General features: G+C 41.3%; 2 protein-coding genes across 2 annotated transcripts; one reads left to right on the top strand and one right to left on the bottom strand.

The window, feature by feature from the left end:
* Positions 1-9: 9 nt before the first annotated feature.
* Positions 10-1,886, top strand: LOC122042679 (serine/threonine/tyrosine-protein kinase HT1-like). Its single transcript, XM_042602925.1, has 3 exons — positions 10-913; positions 976-1,431; positions 1,524-1,886. Exons 1-3 carry the CDS (start codon positions 413-415, stop codon positions 1,770-1,772), a joined length of 1,206 nt encoding a protein of 401 aa, XP_042458859.1. The 5' UTR covers positions 10-412; the 3' UTR covers positions 1,773-1,886.
* Positions 1,887-16,937: 15,051 nt separating this feature from the next.
* On the bottom strand, positions 16,938-17,540 carry LOC122044129 (putative RING-H2 finger protein ATL21C). The gene has a single exon (XM_042604667.1). It carries the CDS (start codon positions 17,538-17,540, stop codon positions 16,938-16,940), a length of 603 nt encoding a protein of 200 aa, XP_042460601.1.
* Between the last annotated feature and the right edge of the window lie 1,115 nt (positions 17,541-18,655).

The following is an 18,655-nucleotide window of genomic DNA, read 5'->3' as shown; positions in this document are numbered from 1 at the left end:
GTTATAAATCGGACCACGAGAAGACCAAATCGATCGATTCAGCATGTTACTGGTCATTGATCATCAATCTATCTACGTAAAGTGAACCAACTTGACAATCAATTTAGGCTTTTATATTATATATATATCTATCTATCTTTACTTTGTTGGATTATGGCTCAAGGATTGAAGAAACGCCGCGTCTCCCTCCATTCCAAGTCTCTTTGGATTCTTTGCGTTAAATTCTAGCCCTTTCTCATCATGCCCAATTTCAGGCACACAGTTGTTATGATCTCCATGCGCCAATATCGAATCCTGAGGAGGAAGATGACCATGATGCCATTGAGGTTCTTGGGCTTCTTCAGCCTCGCCTTCTCCTTCTCCTCCTCCTCCTCCTTCAGCTAGCTAAAGCTTCTTCCCTTCCTCGATCTCGATGGCCTTTTGCTTTCCAATCGTGACCTTGTGGCTCGGGAGGAGGAGGCAGAGTAGCTCGGGCATGGCCCTCCCTTCATCATCATCATCATCCTCGCCGCCGCCGCCTCCTCCCCCTGGCTCGTCCTCCTCCCGGTGGCCGGCGAGAAGGAAACCGTTGCTGCCGGAGATGGAGATCATGGAGAAGAGGAGGTGGGACAGTTTGGAGTCCTGGTCCATGCTCCTTGACCCTAGCAATGGAGATCAGGGTTACAATAACTTGGAGGGCGCCGGCGGGAAGAGGGAGGAGTGGATGGCCGACCTCTCGCAACTCTTCCTCGGCAACAAATTTGCTTCAGGATCAAACAGCAGGATCTACAGAGGGATCTACAAACAGAGAGCCGTGGCGATAAAGTTAGTGAAGATCCCAGAGCAGGACGAGCAGAAGAAGGCAGTCTTGGAGAAGCAGTTCAACTCAGAGGTCGCCTTCCTCTCCAGGCTCTACCATCCAAACATCGTCCAGGTCAGTTTCGATTCTTGCCCATCGCCATTGACACATGCAATCGATCTCATCTCCTCGTGCAGTTCATAGCAGCTTGCAGGAAGCCCCCGGTGTACTGCATCATCACAGAGTACATGTCGCAGGGGACTCTGCGGATGTACCTCCACAAGAAGGAGCCCTACTCGCTGTCGACGGAGACGATCTTGAGGTTAGCGCTCGACATCTCCAGGGGGATGCAGTACCTGCACTCCCAAGGAGTCATCCACCGCGACCTCAAGTCCCACAACCTGCTGCTCAACGACGAGATGCGGGTGAAGGTGGCGGACTTCGGCACCTCGTGCCTGGAGACGCAGTGCAAGGAGTCGAAGGGGAACATGGGCACCTACCGGTGGATGGCGCCGGAGATGATCAAGGAGAAGCCCTACACCAAGAAGGTCGATGTCTACAGCTTCGGGATCGTGATGTGGGAGCTCACCACTGCTCTCGTGCCCTACCAGAGCATGACCCCCGTGCAGGCTGCCTACGCTGCTTCAGAGAAGGTCATCGATCGATCGATCGATCAGAATTAAGCGCCGCCTTTAATTCCTTCCTTCCAAATCTTTAAAATTTTAGTTTAATATTTTCCTTGCAGAATCTGAGGCCTCCGCTGTCGACTTCATGCTCGCCGGTGCTGAACAATCTCATCGAGAGGTGTTGGTCGGCGAATCCGTCGAAGAGGCCGGACTTCAACTACGTGGTTTCCCTACTGGAGAAGTACGATGAGTGCCTCAGGGAAGGTCTTCCGATTCTGGTGGGCAAGGAGTTGAGGCTCGGCACTTCGCTCTTCAAGCTCGTCAAAGGCTGCATGGCCACCACTTCGTCCATTCCCGTTCAAGCTTGATCAATTCTCAATTCTCAATTCTCAATTCTCAATTCTACCTGTGTAACTGACACTGATGTGGAATCATTTACAAACCAAAATCTTGTTTCACACTCAAAATAAATTTTGAAAGAACATCCCTAGATCTCAACAGACTTTCAAAACTATTCATTGTAGAGCATAGCTGCATAGCATAGAGGGAGGACACATGGATATACGTGACAAAAGGCGATTCGCTCATCTTGAACATCCTCCGTCAACTTGTTCTTAAATTGACACGGAGGAGATAAATCATTGATGACTACTAACCATTATTAGTGTATGTGATCAAGACATGGGGGAAGATATGTTTTCGAGTTTTGATTCTAAGATCTCATATAACAATATCCTATACTTCATCCACTGCACCACCCTGAGGAGACGAGCACATGGATATATATGGACTAGAGATCTCTAGGCAATTAACATAGAAATAATTCTTTTTTTCTCTAGCCGAGAAGCACAAAAGCAGGGTATACCTCCTTCCAGAAGAACAGTGAGTAGTTTACAGGAAGTTAATCCTGAGCTTGATGCAGGTTTATGATGGTGCAATATTAGTAAAGTGAGGAGTTTTACTTTACTAAGCCCTGGTTTTGCCCAACTAATTTGAAGACAGATGGTTTTTCTCTCCCAATTCACCTATCGGACAAATTCAGAGCACAAGCATCGCCTATTAAGTAATTTGGGAGCACAACACTCAAGGGTCGACCTCTAAAATATTTATCTCTATAGAGATTCAAATTTTAATCCTTTATTTTCTTAAATATTTTACCTCTATATCACATCCACTTAGGCAAGAGTGAAGTCTTACTAGAATACTTAATATGAATAATTAAATTCACATGAACACTTCGTGCAACTAATAATGGAAGAAAACTTGATTTGATAGAAAATTTTGGTAGGATTGAACTGATAATCCTATGATTAGTTGATTCAAAAAATTAAATATAATGCCAACTAAAAAAAACAATAGAAGAAAGTCACCCCCAACATGTTGTAGCTGTAAAACGTTCAACAGATTAACTAAACACGCATGGTTCGAATTCAAGCAACAATGCGGTAGAACATTTTTCTTCTGTAAAATAACATATCTAAGACAATGACGATCGATGTAAGAGGAGTCACTTGTATTTTTAAAATTTTCTAATAGATAAATCAGGGGCTGCTCGCCTTCCAGATCAGTTGGGTTTTTAGAAGTATAAATATTTTGATTATTAAAAAACAATAATAATAATTTCTTTGAACTTTGATTCATTGCTTCGTTTCCTTCGAGGACGGAGCCACCTTTTAGCCTACCTGGGCCGTGGGACCCGACGATGTCGAAGTGGAGTTGCAGTTTAGAAGTATATGGGAGAAAGAAAAAATGTGGGTAAGAGAAAAAGGTAGATTAGAAAGACCATAACATAAAGGAACATAGGCAGATAGCCCGGGAGCTTTTCTTTTCATAAGCTCGATTCAACCCAGACTATAAAATTCTGGCCCCCTTACAACCAAGGGTCAGCTGAGTTCGTAGCTAACTTCACTACATAGGCATTCTTGGTAGAGCTCAAATTCTCTAGACCACTTTTTACGATTTAGAAGATGATCCCTAAATATTTATTGATGGGGATGAATAATCCTCACCTATTTTATAAATGAGGATCATGTATTCCACCAATGAATACTTAGAGACCATCCCTTAAATCATAAAATACGGTCCAAAAAATTTACCCTTTTCTTGGTATACCCGAATGTTTGAAAGACCTTCGCCTCTTTCTTTGAGCACCATTTAGCCCCTAAATTTCATTTCATTTGCCGCATTTTTTATATCAATTCATTAGCATTATTTTTTTTTGAAAAACAAAATCAATTCGTTTATGTTAATGGTCATTGTTTATAATTAAAGCATGCGCATATAAAAAATCTCCTTAAATTTTTTTTAGAGTTTAATATCATAAAAAACTTTTAATTTAATCAGCATTTAGTTGATTATCCTTGTTGACACTGGACAAAAGCAACTAATTTTAAATGTTTTAGTTGATTAAGACCTCAAAGTCAAGTTTTAGCATTTTGTTTTGGGCAAAATCATATTTTTATTATCTTAAAAACATTGTATTTTTAAAAATATATATTCCTCATCATTTTTTTATTTCAAAATTATCTTAAATAAAATTATTGTATAAAAAAATACTGCTGTATCAAAATTATTTAAACTTAATAATATTACTCTAACTTAATGATCCTGTCTAAAAGTCGAGGTGACGAATGCGGGGATATGACACTCCTGTTGACTGTTCGCGGACATCCGACGAGACAAGCCTATAAGCACAAAAGCGTCAGTGTCGAGCCAGGGAGTGGTTCTCCGACTATGGCCCTCCGACGCTCAAGTCAGATCTCCGGCGAAGACAACAAGCAAGCGAAGAAATGAAAGTGGCAGCGTAACTGTAGCTACAGTAGAATGCGTCTACCTCCGTCAAAGCCTTGGGGTCCTTATATAGAACTCCCAGGGAGCGCATGCGTGCTTCCCGAGGCGCGCACGCTCCTCAAAGTATACATGAAAAAGACGTGTTAGAAAAGCGTCTTCGACACCATACCGTAATAATGCGAGTATATTTCTGACAAGACAGGGGAAGCTTCCACCGTACAATCTTTTGTCTGGCCATATGATGTGCGTAGATTTTATATACTTTTATGCATGTTTTGACGCACATTTACGTACTTTGAGCATGCTTGATCTATGCATTTTTGTACTTCCAGTTTTCCTTTTAACATATTTACTCTTTTTGTTCGGAGATATGCTTTTGTGTATTTTCTGTACACAAGAGTCGAATTCGGTGAAGATTCTGCATTCTTGGGCAAAACTTATGAGCAAAGCAAGTGAGAAGGCACCTGGCTGTGTACCAGACACGACCCTGCATTGGTAGGGAGCTCTGGCCGTGTGGAGTTCAGAGGTAGTGTGGCAGCAACAGCAAAGGAAGAAGGCCTGGCTGTGTGAACCTCACACGGTCGTGCCAAGTTTTGAAGCAAATCAGAGTTCAATCCTTACATGGCCGTGTGGATCTACATGGCCGTGTAAGGTTTCCAGAGACCAAGAAGGCCCTGACCGTGTGCATCACATGGCCGTGCAGGGTTCCCAGCACTTAAAGGTGTTCTGGCCGTATGCACCACACGGTCATGCCAGGTTTCCAGAAGCTGGGGCAGTCCAGGCCATGTGGATCTACACGACCGTGCTTGGAGGTTTTGATGGGAGTTGCCCACGGTCGTGTACCACACACGACCGTGTATAGATGGCAGAGAGGGGAAAGGCTCTGGTCGTGTGAACCTCACACGACCATGCCTCGGGGTCGTGTGGCGCCCAAAAGCCTCCCTCTATTTAAAGCCTCCTTGGAGATTTGAAAAGGGATCTTCTCCCCTTTGGGAGAAATCAAGATTTGGTGGATTCCTCCCATTCTTGGGAGGATTTTTGGACAATCTAAAGGGTAATCTTGGCGAATTCGACTCCGGAAGCGAGGATTAGATCCGAAGATGGAGCTATATTGTAGATAAGTTTTCTTTCTTTCCTCTTCTTGGATTGAGATTGAAGAATGCTTGTAATCTTCTTATCTTTGGTTTTCTTCCTTCGTTTTATGGAGTAGATCTATTTGTTCTAGGATGGAGGGAGTATTTGTGAGATAAATTGATGTAAACTCTTGTGGATTTGCCATTTCTTTGTTTCTATGATGTTGCCTAGTTTGTATCGATTGGATCTTGAATGATTAATTGTGATTAGGGCTTAATTCTCATTCTTGATTGATTGTTTGGATATCTTATAGACTTTGTAGAGATTAACTCTCACTCGATTTTCCGAGGGATCCACGTGACAGGTGCAAGCCAGTGTAAGGACGTTTGAGAGATAACCTTGAAGGGGAAATGAGAATATTCAAGAGGGTAGGATAGATTTTATGATTCAATCCTTGTATCTTTATGGGTTAAGAAGCTATGAACTTCTATGTTGGTATCCGAGGGAAGCATAGTAATAGGTGCAATCCTGTGTAAGGACAACGTAGGTTCATATCTAATTGATCACATTTAGGTACATTTTCAGTCCTAAGATGGTTATCTATTGCAAGAGAGAACCGACAACTTTCTACAAATATTAGACAATTGAGGAATAAGAATTGGTAAACCATATACATTCAAGAGATCTTATAAAGAACCAAAACTCCTAGAACCTCCCTTTATCATAACTCAAACCCCCAAACTCTTATTTGTTAATCTTTCATTTTAGATTTGTTTTTCATCCTTAGCATTTGAACCCAATTGATTAGTTGTTTAGCTATTTCGCTTTGAGATATTTCTAGTGCTTATTCCAGTTCCTGTGAATACGATAATATTTTATATTACTTGCGACATTTCCGTACACTTGCGGAGAGCGAACACCATGCTGTCAACCATGCTGTCTGTCGGTGGCACGGGTTCTCAGGAGGATATCGTCAGCTGCTCCTTTTGTCCCTTACTGGGTTGAGTGGGAGAGTCGCTCGGCCGGACGTCTAGATGATATCATGGTTGGGCCGAGCGAGATGTCCGCTCGGCCAATGGTCCGCTATCCCGGCTCCGACCTGTCGAGCGAGGGAGTCATGCCTACTTGGTCGGGGCTGTGCCCGCTGGTCAGCCTAGCGGGATGGCTGTTCGGCCTTCATTTCTTCATGCTTGAGCCTTTTGAGCGTCGGAAGCTCGGTACCTGCCGAGTTATAGTAAGGTAGCATTGGATACTCTTCGTCAGATCAGGATGGTTAGTCGGTCGTTCGGTAGACCACTCGCGACGTTGCCCGCTTTGGCTTTGACCTCCAACGTGGCGAGGACCCCCTCTAGGGCAGGCCCCACCTTACCTGTAACACCCATAAAAATCTCTAGCAATTTTATATAATTTTTTTATGGTTAGAATGAGTTTTATGTAGGTTCCTTCTTCAAAAAAAAGAAAAAAAAAGAAAAAAAAAAGAGAAAATAGAACCAAAAAAAGGCATGGCCAAGGTTCGAACCTTGAACCTTTTAGTAAGTGACAAGCTCTCTGTGATATGGGATAACCAGTAGCCCCAACATGGGTGGGTTGTTAGGAATGAAAGAGAAATTGTAGTTAAGGGTAGGGAAGGTGAAGGGACACCTTTCTCCCTTCACTTAAAATGAAAAGTTTATTTTCCCTTTCTCCATTCACTTAGAATGAAAAGTTCATTTTCCCTTTCTCCCTTCATTTAGAATAAATAGGAGTAATGGAAAGAAAAGTTATTTTTTTTCTTCTTCCTCCTTCTTCCTCCCTCCACCGAAACTAGCCTCCTTCTCCTCCATTTTCGGAATCAAGCCTAGGATTCCTTCTTAGGAAGTCTTCACAAGGAGGAGTCCTTAAGGTCTAAGCCCTCTTACAAAGCAAGATATGCAAGGGGGAGTCCTAGAAGCGGAAGGTCTTTTTTTTTCTCTCCACCAAGTGTTCTCCTTGTGGTAAACTAAGCGAGAGGGTGTAAATATTCCCCTCACATGCAGTACAAGTAGTTTTCCTCGTTGTTTTTTTTTATGTTGCTTAAAGCCTAGGAACATGCCCTTGTAAGTTTCGGCCAAGAAGAAATAAAGAGGCTTAGGAAAGTTTAAACTCCAACTAGACTTGCTTATGCTTTCTCCCATGATACCTAATATGTTATATGATGTTATTAAGATGCTATTCATGGTTGATGTTGCTTAAAACCTAGGATCATGCCCTTGTAAGTTTCGGCCAAGAAAAAATAAAAAGGCTTAGGAAAGTTTAAACTCCAACTAGACTTGCTTATGCTTTCTCCCATGATACCTAATATGTTATATGATGTTATTAAGATGCTATTCATGGTTGATGTTGCTTAAAACCTAGGATCATGCCCTTGTAAGTTTCGACCAAGAAGAAATAAAAAGGCTTAGGAAAGTTTAAACTCCAACTAGATTTGTTTATGCTTTTTCCCATGATACCTAATATGTTATATGATGTTATTAAGATGCTATTCATGGTTGATGTTGCTTAAAACCTAGGATCATGCCCTTGTAAGTTTCGGCCAAGAAGAAATAAAAAGGCTTAGGAAAGTTTAAACTCCAACTAGACTTGCTTATGCTTTCTCTCATGATACCTAATATGTTATATGATGTTATTAAGATGCTATTCATGGTTGATATTGCTTAAAACCTAGGATCATGCCCTTGTAAGTTTTGGCCAAGAAGAAATAAAAAGTCTTAGGAAAGTTTAAACTCCAACTAGACTTTCTTATGCTTTCTCCCATGATACATAATATGTTATATGATGTTATTAAGATGCTATTCATGGTTGATGTTGCTTAAAACCTAAGATCATGCCCTTGTAAGTTTCGGCCAAGAAGAAATAAAAAGGCTCAGGAAAGTTTAAACTCCAACTAGACTTGCTTATGCTTTCTCCCATGATACCTAATATGTTATATGATGTTATTAAGATGCTATTCATGGTTGATGTTTCTTAAAACCTAGGATTATGCCCTTGTAAGTTTTAGCCAAGAAGAAATAAAAAGGCTTAGGAAAGTTTAAACTCCAACTAGACTTGCTTATGCTTTCTCCCATAATACCTAATATGTTATGTGATGTTATTAAGATGCTATTCATGGTTGATGTTGCTTAAAACCTAGGATCATGCCCTTGTAAGTTTCGGCCAAGAAGAAAAAAAAGGCTTAGGAAAGTTTAAACTCCAACTAGACTTGCTCATGCTTGCTCCCATGATACTTAATATGTTATGTAAAGTTCTTGTTGCCTACAAACTAGGGTTATGCTCTTGTAAGTTTCGACCAAGTTTAAGAAACTAGGGTTAAGGAAAAATCTGAATCCCATTTATGTTTGCTAAAGGTCTCCCATGTTATGCTATGTATTATGTGATGCTAGTTTGATGTTCCATGCTTAATGTGGCTTAAAACCTAGTACTATGCCCTTGTAAGTTTCGGCCAAGAGAATTACTAGAGCTAGAAGAGAACAAATACTCCAATCATGCTTACTAATGGTTCCCTATGATTTGCTATGTGTTGGGTGAATCTTACGTCACCATGTTATGCTTATGCAAGACTTATGTATGATGAATTGCTTAAGAGATGTTTCCCTATAAATTGGGACTAAGAGCACTCTTTATGTTATGACAAGGAACATGATGTGCTATTTTACTTTTGTATGGCTTGTACCGGACCCTAGCAAGGTCCAGGGGATGGGCTCTTACGTCGCTCCTAGGTCGAAGCATGGTCCTAATTCCCTAGTAGGTTCGGGATTAGCTATCTCGGATTTATTTAGGGATGTACGCAAATCATGTATGTGGTACAATGTCGGGCTCTCATGTTGAGATTTATGTTTAAGTATTTATATAATATATGTTTTCAAAAGAACATCTTGCATATATATATTATTTCATTCTATGTGATTATTATGCTTTAAGATGATGTACTCTTGTGATATGCCTATATGTTGTCTAAATGAATAGGTCACTACTCTATGGTTAATTCATGTTTTATGGCTTTTGTGGGTAGGAAAGGATCTTACTAAGCCTATGTGCTTATAGTTTTATTTTTCCTTGTACTGCAGAAAAGGATAAAGAATGGCTAAACTAAAGGGAGCAGCAGGAGGGGCAAAGATGTGTGTGGCAGTGACATGGTGGAAAGGATCTATTTTGTGTTTCAAGACTTATGCATGTTCTAAGTTTTTGCATGATAACTTGTTCTTTTACTTGATGCTTTTAATGGTTGCTACTTGATGTGAACTATACTATCTTTTGTTTCCATGAAACCTTGAAATGATAAGCACTTGTTTTAGTTAAAGAATTGCTAAGAACCTCCTTATCATGCTTGAAGTGTTAAGTGATGGATGACTAGGTACTTAGCTTATGCTTCGAACCCCATATTAATGTTTATACTTGTGTTTAGACTCCTATACTTCCATCAGGTTAGTTATCATGAACTTTCTTTAAAGAAGTACCAATCACCCCTTTAGAGAACAATATACATGCTTAGTAGTTCATCCTCTCTTTATTAGTACACTTTATGCTCTAGTTTTAAACAATCATGTATCATGTTCCAAGAAATAGATACTAAACCAAGTTATATGCAAGAATGCTAAGCATGCCCACATGCGTTACATGTTTACATGCTTTAAGAGATTTACATGTTTAAATATTTGTTTCTCCATGTTTAAATTTAAATTCTTCCGCTACAACGATTGCATATGCATGTATGTATGTTCGCGTAGCGCCGCCCTTCCTACCCCCTATAAGTAGGAGGGCATGCGTTACAGGTTGGTATCAGAGCCAGTCTATCTTTTCACTACACACACATCAAGCTTCCATCTTGCCATTCTAAGTAAGAAATTCTATGTCTACTCTATTTCTTTTAAGTATGATAAGGAATGATTTTGTCTAGGTATGCATGAATGTAAGTAAGAATGGAAATAATCTTATGCTAGCCTTGTTGTCATTCATGAAGATAAGCATGGATAGAAGACGCAATAACAGAGTCGAGGAACAGGTACCCTCTACCACGGATTGATGACCTATTTGACCAGTTAAAAGGTGCCACCGTCTTCTCTAAGATCGACTTGAGGTCGGGCTATCATCAAGTAAAAGTGAAACAGGATGATATACCGAAGACGGCTTCCCGAACAAGATACGGACACTATGAGTTCGTAGTTATGCCTTTCGAAGTGACGAATGCTCCTGCGATGTTTATGGACCTGATGAATCGAGTATTCTCGGCCTTCCTCGACAAATTTGTGATAGTCTTCATCGATGATATCCTCATCTATTCGAGAACCTAAATAGAGCATGCCGAACACCTGAACATGGTATTACAGATTCTTCAAGAAAGGCAGCTGTATGCGAAATTCTCCAAATGCGAGTTCTGGCTCGATCGAATATCATTTTTGGGTCATATTATCTCCAAGGACGGAGTAATGGTAGACCCAATAAAGATTGAAGCAGTGAGTAACTAGAACATGCCAAAGAATGCCAGTGAAATTAGAAGTTTTCTCGGGCTAGCAGGCTATTATAGGAAGTTTGTAGAGGGCTTCTCTAGAATTGCAGCCCCTATGACAATTCTCACCAGGAAGAACAAGAAGTACGAATGGACAGATGACTACGAGAAGAGTTTCATAGAATTGAAAAGGAGACTGACCAGTGCTCCAATCCTCACTCTTCCGGAAAGTAACAAAAGTTTCGATATGTACAGCGACGCTTCCAGGTTAGGACTCGGAGCCGTACTCATGCAGAACGACAAAGTCATTGCCTACGCCTCTAGGCAACTCAAGGAACATGAAAGAAATTATCCCACTCATGATCTAGAGCTAGCAGCCGTGGTCTTTGCTATCAAAATATGGAGGCATTATCTATATGGAGCTCAGTGTAAGATTTATACGGATCACCAGAGTCTGAAATACTTCTTCACACAGAAAGACGTAAACATGAGACAATGCAGATGGCTCGAGTTAGTCAAGGACTATAACTGCGAGATCTTCTACCATCCGGGAAAAGCGAACAAAGTGGCCGATGCACTCAACAGGAAGTCCTGTGCCACCTTGATGTCGCTATCGGTATTATCCCAGCCCCTAGAAAGGGAAATTATGTGTTACAGGGTCGAAATCATTTCGGGACAGCTTTCTACCATGACGATAGCACCGACGCTGTTCGATGATATATTAGAAATGCAAGCCCGCAAGCATCCAAAGGATCAAGAAAGAGGTTGTAGAAGGAAAGAATAATGGGTTTCGTATCGCTGACAGTGGAATACTATACCTCAGAGATCGCTTATGTATTCCCGACGATCCAGAGTTACGAAAGAAGATATTGGAGGAGGCTCAGGGAACACCTTATGCGATGCATCCTAGATCCACCAAGATATACCAAGACCTGAAAGGGAAGTTCTGATGGTTTGGTTTGAAAAGAGATGTAGCTCGGTATGTCAGTACCTGCCTGACCTGCCAGAGGGTTAAAGCAGAACACCAGAGACCTGGTGACTGCAGCCAATTCAAATTTCAGAATGGAAATGGGAAGATATTTCTATGGATTTCATCTCAGGACTACCCAATGTTAGGGTGTATACTAAAAGCCTAGCTTTTGGTATAAACATTTATCTAGTAATAAGAATCACATTGGTCAAATGTCTACATTTATGATAAATGTAGTTGTTCAATTAATTTATATTGTAGATAACATGGTGTGTGGTGTCACACACAGAGGATCATGTTATCAGTACCTTATAAATTATAAACAATAGCTCACGACCAAAATGGAAAGGAACAAACCATTAGAAGGTCGTAGTGTAATTAGGTATCAGTTTATCTTGACTGTATAATTACACTAGTACACTTAGAGTGTATTGAGTAGGACCATTTGAGGTCGTTTCTTTTATATTGATTTTATAAAGAAACAAAAACCTCGGTTATTATGGAAGTGTGTGCTCTTAATCCTAATATAATAACAAGCACATATATTTGATATTTATTTCTTTAATTTATCAATGGGTGAGATTTAGTTCGATGAATCAATAAGCCCGATAAGTTGGGAAATAGTATCACTTATAGTGTGTGTTGTTGATTATAGAAGGAAACTGTGTCCTAGAGATACTAGGTTGATAATGTCCTCAAGAGGAGCTCATAAGGATTGTCATGTTAAACCCTGCAGGTGGACCTAGTCCGACATGATGATAAGGTTGAGTGGTACTACTCTTGGACTAAGATATTAATTAAATGAGTTGTCCGAAACTCACTTAATTAGTGGACATTCGATATCTTAAACACAGTGGAGACTAACACACTCATGATAAGAAGGAGCCCAAAATGTAATTTGGGATTGGTGCGTAATTCAATAATAGTTCTCTAGTGGAATGAATTATTATTGATAAAATTAAGTTGTGTGTTCGGGGCGAGCACGGGATGCTTAATTTTATCGGGAGACCAAAACCAATTCCTCCTCTCGGTCCCTATCGTAGCCTCTTGTATATAGAGATTTATACCCACCACATACCCACCTTCTTACCCAACCAATAGGGGCGCTAAGCTTGAAGCTCAAGCTTAGGGCCCGCCAAGCCTAAAGTAAGGTGGCCGGCCAATAGCTTGAAGCCCAAGCTTAGGTGGCCGGCCACATCATATTAAAAAGGATTTTTTATTAAAATTATTTCTTATGTGGATATCATAGTTTTAAAAGAGAGTTTAAAAATTAAATCTTTCCTTTTAAAAGCTTTCTACAAAAGATTAAGAAAAGATTTGAAATCTTTCCTTATTTGTAGATTGAACGGAGATTTTAGTTTTACAAAAGGCCTTCCTTTTTACCCATGATAATAATTTAAAAGAGAGTTTAAAAATTAAATATTCTCTTTTATTAGTTTCTACAAAGATTAAGAAAAGATTTGATATCTTTCCTTATTTGTAGATTGAAAAGAGATTTTAATTTTAAGAGATAACTTTCCTTTGGAAATTATCCACATGTTTAAAAGAAGAATTTTAATTTATAAAATTTCCTTTTATTACAACCATGAAGGAAAATTATTGGAGAAATTTTTTATAAATTTCTGGAGACAAATTAGGAAGTTTTAATTAATTAAAACTCTCCTTGTTTATAGCTTGATGGTGGCCGGCCATGTAAATTGAGAATAGGAAAATTGTTTTTAATTAAATAAAATTTTCTTTTCCATGGCAAAAGAATTAAGGAAGTTTTTAATTAAATTTCCTTATTTGCCAAGACCAAGGATTATAAAAGAGGGGGTAGAGGTGCCTTCATGGGTGATCAACTCTATTATTCTTCTCCTCTCTTTTCCTCCTTGGTGGCCGGCCCTAGCTTCTTCCTCTTCTCTTCTTCTTATGGCCGGCGGCAACCTCTCTTTTGGAGCTCTTGATGGTGGCCGGTTCTAGCTAGGAGAAGAAGGAGAGAAAGGTGGTTTTGTTTCTTGCATCCCTTGGAGCTTGGTGGTGGTGGCCGGACCTCTACTTCTCTTGGAGAATTGTGGTGGCGAAACTTGTAAGGAAGAAGAAGGTGCTTGGTGGTTCTCATCTCGGAAGATCGTTGTCCACACAACGTCCGAGGTTAGAAGAGGAATACGGTAGAAGATCAAGAGGTCTTTTAGAAGGTATAACTAGTAATTTTTCCTTTCCGCATCATGCTAGTTATTTATGAAAATAATACCAAATACAAGAGGCTTACGATTCTAGAATTTCGAATATGTTTTTCGATGTTGTGTTCTTTTGTTTTTTCTTTTCCTTGTGATTTGATTGTTCTTTTCGGTTAACCTAAAGTTATTTTAGGAAATTAAATATTACCTTTCTATAAAAGGTTTTGTCTAGTCGGTGGTGGTTGCTCCCATATCCAAGAAGGCCATGTGCCTCGCCACGTCAGTACTTGGAACCAATTATGGAAATTAATATTTAATGGAATTAATAACTTAGGTGATTTGGATCAAACGTGTTAAGTTCCGCAGGAGATCCAAGTCTAAACCTTAAAGAACAAATAGATTAAGTTTTGGATCAAATGTGTTAAGTTCCGCAGGAGATCCAAAATTTAATTTAAAAGAACACATGGTAGTTAGGAAAAGGTTCAGACCTTTGTACAAAATTTTTGTATAGTGGAACCTCTAGGTTTTCCGAGTAGCAACCAACACCCAAAACGACGAACGGATATAATGCTATATGGGTAATCGTGGACAGATTGACAAAGTCTGCCCACTTCTTAGCAATCAAGATGACTTACTCGACTGAGCAACTGGCTCAATTATATGCTAAGGAAATTATCATATTACAGATAGAGATGGTCGCTTTATTTCACATTTATAGGAAGGTGTTCAGAAGGCCCTTAGCACGAAGCTATTATTCAGTACTGCCTCCCATCCTCAGACCGACGGACAAACAGAAAGGGTGAACCAAGTGCTGGAAGATATGTTACGAGCTTGCACCTTAGATTTCAAGGGGAGCTGGTGCCGATATCTATGCTTAGCGGAATTCGCCAATAATAATATCTACCAAGCTACTATTGGAATGGCGTCATACGAGGCTCTGTACAGGAGGAGATGTAGGTCTCCTATATGCTGGAACGAAGGTGGTGAAAAGAAGGAGATGGGACTCCAAATAGATTTCATTGAAGACACCACCCGAGCTATACAGAACATCCGCCAAAGAATAGAAATTGCTCAGAGCCGGCAAAAGAACTATGCGGATAGGTGGCGTAGGTCGTTGGAATTCAGTGTCGGGGATTCAGTATTTTCTCAAAGTAGCTCCTATGAAAGGAGTGATGAGATTCGGAAAGAAGGATAAGCTAAGTCCGCGCTAATTCGGACCATATCAGATCCTGAAAAGAGTCGGCAAGGTAGCTTACGAGCTAGAGCTGCCTCAGGAGATGTCGGCTATCCACAACGTGTTCCATGTTTCAATGCTCAAGAAATGTATTCCTAGTACAGACCAAGTGATCGAGCCACAAACAGTGCAAGTTTAAGAGGACCTGAGTTATGAAAGTCGACCTATTCAGATACTAGATCGAGAAGTCAAAAGACTAAGGAACAAAGAGGTGCCCTTAGTAAAGATCCTGTGGTAAAGTCAATGGTTCGAAGAAGCCACCTGGGAACGTGAGGATGATATGAAACGAAAATACCCAGAGCTATTCTAAGTTCGAGGACGAACTATTTATAAGGTATGGGGGATTGTAACACCCATAAAAATCTCTAGCAATTTTATATAATTTTTGTATGGTTAGAATGAGTTTTATGTGGGTTCCTTCTTCAAAAAAAAAAGAGAGAAAATAGAACCAAAAAGAGGCATGGCCAAGGTTCGAACCTTAAACCTTTTAGTAAGTGACAAGCTCTCTGTGATATGGGATAACCAGTAGCCCTAACAGGGGTGCGCTGTTAGGAAGGAAAGGGAAATTGTAGTTAAGGGTAGGGAAGGTGAAGGGACACCTTTCTCCCTTCACTTAAAATGAAAAGTTTATTTTCCCTTTCTCCCTTCACTTAGAATGAAAAGTTCATTTTCCCTTTCTCCCTTCATTTAGAATAAATAGGAGTAAGGGAAAGAAAAGTTATTCTTTTTCTTCTTCCTCCTTCTTCCTCCCTCCACCGAAACTAGCCTCCTTCTCCTCCATTTTCGGAATCAAGCCTAGGATTCCTTCCTAGGAAGTCTTCACAAGGAGGAGTCCTTAAGGTCTAAGCCCTCTTACAAAGCAAGATACGCAAGGGGGAGTCCTAGAAGCGGAATGTCTTCTTTTTTCTCTCCACCAAGGGTATTCTCCTTGTGGTTAACCAAGCGAGAGGATGTAAGTATTCCCCTCACCTGCAGTACAAGTAGTTTTCCTCGTTGTTTTTTTTATGTTGCTTAAAACCTAGGAACATGCCCTTGTAAGTTTCGTCCAAGAAGAAATAAAGAGGCTTAGGAAAGTTTAAACTCTAACTAGACTTCACTACAAGAAAAACGCCATTCAACAACACTCAAACGACAACGGTTTTATACCAAACCGTTGTCTTTTTTCCTTTTAACAACGGTTTTAAAAAAAACTATTGTCTTTTAGTAATTTTTTTGGCCTATGACAACGGTTTTTAAAAACCGTTGTCTATTTATGTTTTTTTGGGGATACGACAACGATTTTTAAAGGGTACGACAACAGTTTTTTAAAACTATTGTCTATGTGCGCTTTTTTGGGATTACGACAACGGTTTTTAAAAACCGTTGTCTATTAAGTGTTGTTGAATGTGATTGTTTTTTCTTTCGCCACTTTTTCTCCTTTGTCATTTTTCTGTCTATTAAGTGTTGTTTACGCCTTGTTTTTTCTGTCTCTTTCCCAAACCCTACTCTTCGCCGCCTCCTCCTCACCGCCCTCTTCGTCACCTCCCTCCTCACCACCCTCTTCGCTGTCTCCCTCCTCACCACCTTCTTCACCGCCTTCTTCGTCGCCTCCCTCCTTACCGCCCTCTTCGCTGCCTCCCTCTTCGCCGCCTCCCTCCTCACCACCCTCTTCGCTGCCTCCTTCCTCGCCGCCCTCTTCGTCGCCTCAACTTTCAGCCTCGCCACCTCCTCCTCGCGGCCTCTACTTTCAGCCATCTTCACCGCCTCCTCCTCGCTGCCTCGACTTTCAGCCATCTTTGTTGCCTCCTTCTCACCAGCGCCTCCTCCTCGCCACCTCGACTTTCATCCATCTTCGCTGCCTCCTCACTAGTGGCTCCTCACTTCTGTCGCTGGAATCATCGACACAAAATGACATGATGGATAAAGGTACGACAAACTATTTCCTTTATCTGCAACAACGACATAGACAAAAGTGTTGTTTTTGTTGCTCAAGCAAGGAACAAGCTGATACAAACTCTGGGCCTCGATTCTTCTCCTACAACTCATGAAACTTGCCCACCAACCATTTTGGTAATGGTCGAAGCCAGAGCTTGAAAGATCGGAGGGTGACAAAGATTGGGAAGGGAGGCCACAGCTTCCGCTCGTAAACTTCGGATCCACCAAGTGGATCGTGCCGCTTTTGTAAGATAGCTGAGTGATCAAGTAGTGTGTGGAGCCGATGGAGATGGTGGCTTTGTTGCCGTCGCAGGTGAGCTCGTACATCCGATCCCCGCACTGAGGCGGATCAATTGTTTGACGAAATGGGTGGCTGATGTCGTGGAACAGACCGCAAGAGAAGGGAGCACAAGCTTCTTGGCTCCACTGCTGCTGCTGCTGCCCCGTAGCTGTAACAGCAGCCTGGGACAGGAGGAGGAAGAGTAGCGGCAGAAGCAGAGCGTAGAAGCTGCGCCATGATGCTTTGCAGGCCATGGCCATGCAAAGGGATCGAGAGCTGTTCTTGGTAGATGTCTTCTTCATCTATCTCAAGGGAAACTACAAGAATTGGGTATTGATTAACAGGCAATCACGTTTACGCGGGTTATAAGTTGGGGACAGGAGTCCCAGATCGATATCACGGAGCAGGGAACATTGGCCACCCCATTTCAGTCCCCTATGTAGGATCGAAAAGAATTAAGATATCTCCACAATAGCATGATATTGTCCACTTTGGGCCTAGACCCTCATGGCTTTGCTCTTGGGCTCTTCCCAAAAGGCCTCATGCCAATGGAGATATCTTTTCTCTTATAAACCGATAATCTTTTCCATGTGTTTCCAATATGGGACTATGTTTGCAACCTTACAACCCCAACAATCCCCCCCTCAAACAAAGGACCATAGGCTTCCCACGTCTGATCCTCGACCCACCAGGTCTTCCTGCCCCTCGGTCCACCCGACCTACTAGAACTTCCTTGCCTAGTCGCAACTAGGACTTCCTGCCTGGTGTCTGGTCCTCTTGATCCGAACATAAGAGCCCCCACTTTCTTTGTTCGAGGTCAATATTGTACCCACATGGCTCAATCAGACATAGCTCTTGTGCACAGTCGGCGGTTAAACCTTCTGGCAGTCCGGGCTCTGATACCAATTGTAGGATCGAAAAGAATTTAGATATCTCCACAATAGCATGATATTGTCCACTTTGGGCCTAGGCCCTCATGGCTTTGCTCTTGGGCTCAACCCATAATCTTATCCTGCCGATCACGCCAATTGTTGGATCGAGACGCGCTAGAGGGGGGGGGGGTGAATAGCGCTCGTGGCTATAATCGTTCAATTATCGGAATCGTAAAACGTAAGAGTTAATGCAGCGGAATAAAATGACACAGAGAGACAAGGGATTTTTACTTTGTTCGGAGCCTGTGACGACTCCTACTCGAAGGCCCGCGATCCTTGATCGCTTTCCGTGGGCAACAACTATAAGCTCGACAAGAGTACAAGTATTACAGTTAAGTATTAAAAAGAACACAGTTATACCGACGACAATATCGTAATCTGAAGATTCAGAGCTCCGGGTCGTCGATGTCTCGCAACAGCACTTCGGAATCGTCTCG

This window comes from Zingiber officinale, chromosome 2A, assembly GCF_018446385.1.
Source record: "Zingiber officinale cultivar Zhangliang chromosome 2A, Zo_v1.1, whole genome shotgun sequence".
Classification (NCBI taxonomy): Eukaryota; Viridiplantae; Streptophyta; class Magnoliopsida; order Zingiberales; family Zingiberaceae; genus Zingiber; species Zingiber officinale.
This window is presented reverse-complemented; position numbering and strand designations above follow the sequence as displayed.

What these genes read in the sequence shown, in the direction of transcription:
- LOC122042679 (XM_042602925.1), top strand. Translation starts at nt 413, where the DNA reads ATGGCCTTTTGCTTTCCAATCGTGACCTTGTGGCTCGGGAGGAGGAGG. An exon ending in ACCATCCAAACATCGTCCAG is followed by an intron (nt 914 to 975) that starts GTCAGTTTCGAT and finishes CTCCTCGTGCAG; the next exon opens with TTCATAGCAGCTTGCAGGAA. An exon ending in CCTACGCTGCTTCAGAGAAG is followed by an intron (nt 1,432 to 1,523) that starts GTCATCGATCGA and finishes TTTTCCTTGCAG; the next exon opens with AATCTGAGGCCTCCGCTGTC.
- LOC122044129 (XM_042604667.1), bottom strand. Translation starts at nt 17,540, where the DNA reads ATGGCCTGCAAAGCATCATGGCGCAGCTTCTACGCTCTGCTTCTGCCG.